This window comes from Odontomachus brunneus, unplaced genomic scaffold (assembly GCF_010583005.1).
Source record: "Odontomachus brunneus isolate Ranch 3 - 2012 unplaced genomic scaffold, Obru_v1 Obru_scaffold_135, whole genome shotgun sequence".
NCBI classification, from domain to species: Eukaryota; Metazoa; Arthropoda; class Insecta; order Hymenoptera; family Formicidae; genus Odontomachus; species Odontomachus brunneus.
In genome coordinates, this window is record NW_022639585.1 from 326,041 (window position 1) to 334,630 (window position 8,590).

At 38.9% G+C, this 8,590-nt stretch overlaps 1 protein-coding gene across 1 annotated transcript in view; it reads right to left on the minus strand.

The window, feature by feature from the left end:
- The window catches only part of LOC116850174 (sodium-dependent dopamine transporter), a 400,294-nt gene that overhangs the window by 180,281 nt on the left and 211,423 nt on the right, over window positions 1–8,590 (minus strand). Inside the window, exon 6 of the mRNA XM_032828139.1 lies at window positions 6,714–6,848. Within this exon, the coding sequence (XP_032684030.1) occupies window positions 6,714–6,848 (135 nt within the window). The remainder of the gene's footprint in view (window positions 1–6,713; window positions 6,849–8,590) is intronic.

Genomic DNA, 8,590 nt, shown 5'->3' on the forward strand with positions numbered 1-8,590 from the left:
CGTATGATCTAATATGGTCTCCAAATTTTCGATAAAGAAACAGCATTATCTTTTCTTTATCGGTTAACATTTTTAAAAAAGAAATTTGAAATTGTAACTGAAAAAAGAAAGGGAAAAGACAAAGTAAGATGCGAGAGAGCATGACTCGTTTTTTAAATACAAAGATCGAGAAGCGTTATTGTGAAGCGCGTGTATGCGCGAATTTTGACTGAGTGCGTGTGATATTACGTCATGAATGAATAACCGCGTTCGATGCGAGCGTATGAACAACTAGGCTGGGAGCCTAAAAAACATAAACACAACAGAAAAACAAGAATAACTTTGTTTTTCGTGTCTCGAGTTAGACGATATGACCTTAGTTGTTTATTCGCTTTCATCGAACGCGGTTATTCATTCACGACGTAATATCACACGTACTCAATCGCAACTCGCGCATACTCGCGCTTCACGATAACGCTTCTCGATCTTTGTATTTTAAAAAACGAGTCGCGCTCTCTCGTATCTCACTCTATCTTTTCTCTTTCTTTTTCCAATTACAATTTCAAATTTCTTTTTCGAAAATGTTGACCGAAAAAGAAAGAATAATGCTGTTTATTTATCGAGGATTTGGAGACCGCATTAGATCATATCAAAAAGTAGTTGATCTATTCAATGCTACATATCCTGATCGCAATCCTATTTCTAAATCCACCGTTCAGAAGACAGTGATACGTTTTCACGAAACAGAAACAGTTAAAGACCGACCTCGCAGCGGAAGGCCAAAATCCGCAACAAATGATGATAATAGTTTGGATGTTTTGCAATCATTTTAAGAAAATCCTCATTTATCTGTTCCAAGAGCAGCGCAAGCCCATAATATCAGTTACAGCAGCGTTAGAAGTATTTTAAAAAGGCAGAGATATCATCCTTATAAAATTATGATCACTCAAGAACTTATGGAAGACGATTGTGATAAAAGAATTCAATTTTGTGAAGAAATGATGCATTTCAGCTACAATTTCTTTCTTAAAAATGTTAACGAAAAGAAAAGATAATGCTGTTTCTTTATCGAAAATTTGGAGACCATATTAGATCATACGAAGAAGTAACTGATCTACATATTTAATACTGCATATCCTGATCGCAATTTTATTTCTAAATCCACCGTTCAGAAGACAGTGATACGTGTTTACGAAACAGAAACAGTTAAAGACCAAAATCCTTTCAAGCCTCATAACTCTAAATATGCCTAATAAAAAAGTATTTTATTATAGGTTTTTGGAAAGCCCTTGAAATAAGCTACAAGAATATGTAATAAAAAGTGGAGGGTCCAATTTAAAAAATTCAATTTGACCTTCGTATGACCTTCGTCCTCCACCCAAAGTCAAATTTTTAGCCGTTATTAGGTACATTTTATTAAGCCCTACAACTTTGCTGCTTGCATACAGTTCGCTACAGTTTTCGCTACAGTTGATCCTTTTCGAGATATTTGACTGTTTCCGGACTTTTTGCCAACTCTGTATATATATATATGAAGTAGAACAGAAATAAATTAATATATTAAACTTAAAATATCATAAAGTTTACAATAGAAAATTTTGTTGGTAAACTAAAAGTGTAAAATATGCAATTGGAAATTCTTGCAAATATTTATAATTTGTAACGGAAATACATTGAATACATAAAATCGCTTTCAAAAGATTAAATATAAAATAAGTAGTTATGTTAAAATTGATATTAATACTGATACAAAAATCTGATTTCATTAAATACAAAAACACAAATTATAACACGGTATAAGATGTCGCTCTTAATACAATCCAGATCCGTCAAATTTTTTAGATTCAATATTTAATTTTTTTGTCAATTTCTTATTACAGCATGTAGTTATAATTGAAATTTTTTTACTTTATTTTAACAAAATTTTACTTTATTACATATTATCATATATTATTCATATTATCGAAACATTTCTTGATTAAATGTATGTAGGGCTTGATTGATTTTTGCCGATGCAGCTTTAAAGACTTGCCGAATCTCGTTTGCTGCGTGGTCACGGTATTCTAAGTTGTGGAGCCTTCGTTGCGCGCCGCGAGACTCTGTTGTGAGCCGCGAGCCCTTTGGCGGGCCGCTTTAATCGCGTTTTCGAGCCAGCCGAATGTCGGATATAAAAGCTCGCGAGTCGACAAATCGGGGCAGAACGTGTCGAACGTCCAACGAGAGCGAACCACCCGTGTCAAATATATTCTTTTACCAAGTATGTGCTAATTACTTGATCCCTAGCTCCCAATCCCACATTTGGGGGCTCGTCCGGGATACGAGCAATCGGGATACGAGCAACCGGGATACGAGCAACCGGGATACGAGCAACCGGGATTCGAGCAATCGGGATTCGAGCAACCAGGATACGAGCAATTGAGATACAAACAGTTCGGGATAAGAGCTGAGATTTGAGTGATCCGAATTAGTGTTGTAAAGATGAGTGCGAAGAATCCGTCAGACTTCGGTAAGCCAGTTAAAAGAGAAGTTGCGAGAGCTGGGACTGGCATCGACCGGGAATAAGGCGGAATTAATCAGTTGATTGAGCGAAACGGACCTATCGGGTAGATGGGCGGAAAAGATTTTGGATCTGTCGGAAGTATATGCGATAACTTGAGATAGCATAACGAGACCACGAGACTGGAAAATACCTTCCGCAATTTGTCAAGGATAAGCATATCATCCATAGCGGATTATTTTAACATTGTTTAGCTGCTTTAGTGGCAATAACGAAGAAAACTACGAGAGCTGGGAAATACAGCTCAGGATGCTGAGAGCAACATACCATTTACCAGATCAACATGTAAAAATTCTGATTGGCATGCGATTTAAGAGGAAAGCTTCGGAGTGGCTACAATCTAAACCTGAGTACATTGAGCTCCCATTGGATGGCGTTTGTTAGAGGAACTACGGGAGATGTACAACCATCGTCCCTGCAAGATAACGCTAAGAAATTTGAGGAATGTGTGTGGGAATGCAATGAAACCTTCCATCAATATGTACATGAAAAGATGATTTTGGGCAATCGCGTACCGATCAAGGAGGACGAAATCGTCGACTATCTCATCGACAGGATTCCTGTGGCGACTTTGAGAGATCAGGCACGTATTAGTGGATTCACCACAAAAGCTTCGCTGCTACGAGCATTTGAAAAAGTGTCGCTGCGAGGCAAAGGTACGATGGGCAACGCAAAGGAGCAAGAGAAGCAGAGTGACGGAGAACGACGGCGGCGCGGAAACGAGAGAGATGTGCGAGTGAAGGACGGGAAGAGGAATGCGCCGAAAAGCGAGCGCGAAAAGCGGTGTTTCAACTGTGAATTGTGTAATCATGTGAGCGCGGAATGTCCAACAAAGTCAGAGGGTCCAAAATGCTTTAAGTGTGGTGAGCAAGGACATGTCGCATCGTATTTATACTGATGTGCGCGCTGCCCGTAGAAAATATAATAAAGAAGTCGAAATTAGCGGTAATAAAATGTTAGCTTTAGTTGACACCGGAAGCGATATTTGTTTATAGCGCGCTGACCAGTATATTCGGTTGGGTTCTCCCCAATTAAATCCGCGAGAAATTCGATTTGAAGGCATAGGCTCAAAAAATTACGCTACGTTAGAAAAGTTTAGCGTAAATTTAGCGATAGATGGATTTGTATATCCAGTTCTTATTCGCGTCATGTCAGACTCTTATATCACGACTTACTTATAGGGACCGACTTTCTTGACACGGTAGAAATGATAATCAAATGCGGCGAAGTTTCTATTAAACTGTTTACTAAGCAGTTGCCGGAGAACGAAAGCATCCCTGAAATTTTCCACATTAACGTAGAGTCAGATGAAGCCAATATAGCTCACATACCAGATCGGCTTCATAGAGAAAAAATTAAAAGGCTAGTGGGCAACTATACACCCGTCCCGGAACATAGATTTAAAGATGACAATTATACTGAAAGACGAGGAACCTGTTTACCAGAGGGCCAGGCGCTTATCTGTCGGAAAAGGAACAAGTTCATGCTCAAATAGAAGAATGGCTACGAGACGGCATAATACAGCCATCCTTATCAGAATACGCGAGTTCGGTTGTGCTAGCAAAGAAAAAATACGGTTCCGCAAGACTGTGTGTCGATTATCGACAGCTTAATAGAAAAATAGTTAGAGATCGTTTTCCGCTGCCGATTATAGAGGATCAGCTAGACTTGCTACAGAATGCTCGTTTTTTTAGTACGCTTGATCTGAAAAACGGGTTTTTCCACGTATTAATTGACTAGCGAAGTCGAAAATATACGGCTTTTATTGTCTTGGATGGACACTACGAATTCCTGCGCGACCCATTCAGTTTGTGCAATTCACTAGCCATATTTCAAAGGTTCATAAACATCGTATTTAGACACCTCGTGCAAAATGGAACAGTTTTAACATATATGGATGACCTGATCATACCATCCATGGATCGCGAAAGCGAGATAAAGAATTTTGAAATCGTATTAAAAACCGCGAGCGAAGCTGGTCTTATAATAAATTGGAAAAACGATAATTTCTTGAGGGAGAGGGTAGAGTTTCTCGGTCATGTGGTAGATAACGGACGCATATATCCGTGTCAAAGTAAAGTAGAGGCTGTCCGGAAATTTCCTGAATCTACTAACGCAAAACAAGTACAAAGCTTTCTTGGCCTGAGCGGCTATTTTCGGAAATTCATATTGCGATACTCGACTATTGCGCAACTATTGAGCGATTTATCAAAGGTAAATGTCAAGTTTATTTTCGATGAAAATGAAAGGAATGCATTCGTTGAATTAAAAAAGGCGTTGACCCGTGAGTCGGTACCAAACTTATATACGACGGATGTGGAGACGGAGCTTCACACGGACGCCTCGATGTACGGTTACGGTGCGGTACTCTTGCAGAGGAGAGTAGATGATAACGCATTTCATCCCGTTTACTATAGCAGCGGTAAAACTATAGCAGCCGAGCAAAAATACCCGAGCTATGAATTGGAGGTATTAGCGATAATTAGAGCGCTCAAAAAATTTCGCGTGTACTTATTAGTATATTAGTATACTTTACCATTGTGACAAATTGTCGCACGTTCACTGAGATAATAAATAAGAGAGATCTGTGCATACGTGTAGCGCAGTGGACGTTGCTGCTCGAGGAATTTTACTATAAAATCGAATATTGTCTAGATAAAAATATGATGCACGTGGACGCGCTACCCGATACCCGTTGCCAGCGTGTAATCTAAACGAAGACGGGTTAACAGTTAAACTGGCAAAAACGCAAAAGGAAGCAATGTGAAAAGAATTTTTAATCTCGCAGAGTCAAACAAAATTGATAACTATGTCGTTAAGGGTGAGTTGCTATTTAGAGAACACGACGGTAATTTGCTCGTAATAGTACCAAAACGTTTGCAATCGCAAATCATCCGTCAGGCACACGAAAACGGCCACTTTTCTGTAATGAAAACCGAAGCGAACCGAAGAAAAGATTATTGGATTCCGAGCGTTAGACCTAAGATAAAGGACATTGTAAGGAACTGTATCGCGTGTATCTTGACGGAAAGAAGGCAGGGCAAACAGGAGAGATTTTTAAATTCGATAGCGAAGAGGGAAGTCCCTTTGGATACTTACCACATTGACCATCTAGGCCCACTTCCTTCTACCAGGAAAAATTATAAGCACATATTCGTCATAACCGATGCGTTCACGAAATTTGTGTGGTTATATGCCACTAACAACGAATATGGCCGAAGTTCTCGATAGGTTGAACAGTCAATCACTTTTGGAAATCCTCGTAGGATAGTCTGGGATTGCGGAATGGCGTTTACTTCAAACAATTTCGCTGAATATTGCGTGGAAGAGAGGATCGAACGACAAGTATATCCAGGGCCAACAGGCAGGTTGAATGGGTCAACCGCGTGCTTATTCCGTTGCTAACTAAACTCGCAGATCCGAAACGGGAAGAGTGGTACAGACATTTAGATAGATTCTGCACAGCAGTGTATCAATACCACGTTGAGTAGGAGCACAGACATCAGTCCTTTCCGCTTGTTTTTCGGGGTGCATGCGCGACTGCAAAAGGACCCTGGAATTCGAGAACTGCTAAACAAGGAATGGATCGAGTCCTTTCAAACCGAGCGAGATGAGCTGACGAAAGAAAAAATTGCGGAAATTCAAAGCGAGAACAAGCGCCGGTTCGATAAGAATCAGATAGCGGCCACCAGATACCGTGAAGGCGATTTAGTAGCGATCAGGCGAACGCAGCAGAGACCCGAATTGAAGTTGACAAAATATCTAGATCCAGATAATTCGAGTCGCGGTATCCTAGGTTGCGGGCCTTTGTAGCCGCAGGACTGTTGCGAACCGCGAACCCTTTGGCGGACCGCTTCAATCGCGTTTTCGAATGAGCCAAATATCGGATATAAAAGCTTGCGAGTCGACAAATCGAGGCAGAACGTGTCGAGCGTCCAGCGAGAGCGAACCACCCGTGTCAAATATATTTTTTTGCCAAGTGTGTGCTAGTTACTTGATTCCTAGCTCCCAATCCCACATGTATTTATCTCAACAAAAGTTAAATATGAGTTAAGTTTTTTCTAAATGTTATATCAAATATAAGTATCCAAATATATCAAATATAAGTATAGAACATTATATTAAATTTACATGATACAACTTACACGAAAAAATATAAAACAAAACAAAACGTTACCTCTGCCTTTGTAATGGCGGAGAAATTTGGACTGAGATAATAACGGATTCCTTCGGTACTTCCTGGCAAAGTGACACCCCTTATCAGCAGAATGAGCAAGACTGCGTAAGGAAAAAGAGCAGTAAACCAGACTACCTAGAAAATAAATCATTGAATTGCAAAACTTTCTCTAATTACATGTAGTAGTTACATATAATATCAAAAAATTGCATATAATAACTCGTAAATTATATAATGTTTCGTCCACTGCATATGCACTGATGTATAGGATGTTGCATTTACATACTGGTCGATACGACGGGTTGCCTCGTCGGCAAACGCGCGTACCGTCTCATAGTAGACCTTGGCGAAATTGTCACATACACTTTCTTTCCTATGAAAGTTACTGCATTCTCTCCCAGTCACTACGATCACGACGGACTTACGATCGGACTATTAATCGTTTATGACAAAAATAACAAAACAGATATAAAAATGGATGTGATAAATATAACATGATAATGAGAAATGAAGATTATATTTTAATCAAAAAATATCAGTCACAGTCATTTTGTAGCTCTCGACTCTCACCGGCCTTTTATTAATACGTTTCTTACATATTTACGATAACAAATACACGATAACAACGTTATATAAATAACTGGAATAATTTGGATTAATGAGGGATTCGGAAAATAGAACAACAAATTTTCTTCTTTCACGATCTCTTTATTATTATTTTTATTATTATTTTTATTATTATTATTTTTATTAGCATTTAAAATTTCATTGAAATTGAAAGTTTCGAAAGAGATGAAAAAGGAATAGTTGTAAGCTTCATGTAATCGGCTGCCGCTTGTATCCGATTCTACTTTGGAGTCAGTTTTTTCAAAAAGTCGAATGGATCAGAAACGCAACGTGAACTAATTAGGATTATTAATTGGATACGAGCGGCAGCCGATCACATTAAGCTTACGACTCTTCCTTTTTCATCACCTTCGAAACTTTGAATTTCACTGGAAAGTTTAAATGCCAATAAAAATAATAATAATAAAGAGATTGTGATAGATGAAAGTTTGTTGTTCTATTTTCCGGTTCCCTCATTAATCAAAATTATTCCAATTATATATAGGGTGTCTCAAACTCTCTTTCTCACATTAAATAGGAATGTACAACGGGTTGAGGTGAACATAAAAGTCTTATACTGTTTGGTATAATCTTATACTGTTTGGTATAATCTGATATTCGTAATAATAACCGAGAAATTAATTGTAAAAGATTAAGGAAAAACGCACGCTGAATGGTTGAGGGAGGAGCTGCGACCCAGTAATATAGTAGGCAGATGTCAGCGCGCGTTAAGTGGTAAATCAACTGTCTTATAATGAAATCGGTTGCTTGCACTAGTGCGCACTAAGGCTCGTTCACAGTATGTTATTAGGTGTACAACTTTGCTTCCGCCGTTTTCCTATAGATGGCTTTAGCGGTAAGTGGTGGTCGAAATAAATAGATCATAGATGTCATACAATAAACTTGGGCATCTGTCAACATAACCCCATAGAAACATTAGTCGATTTGTGTCTGCATCATAAAGTTATTCTAGATTGAAAATGTCAGTTTACGAGCCAAATTCTCGTCATTTGCGGGAGGTTTTAATTTTCTGCTTCAATATGAAGAAATCTGCGGCTGAGGCTCATCGAATGCTCTCAAATACTTATGGTGAGGCCGCTATTAGTGAAAAAACGTGTCGTGAGTGGTTTCAACGCTTCAAAAACGGTAATTTTGACGTCGAAAACCGGCATAGCGGTGGAAGAGAGAAGATTTTCGAAGATGCAGAATTGGAGGCATTACTTGATCAAGACTCGTGTCAAAATCAAGAAGAATTGGCACGATCATTGGGA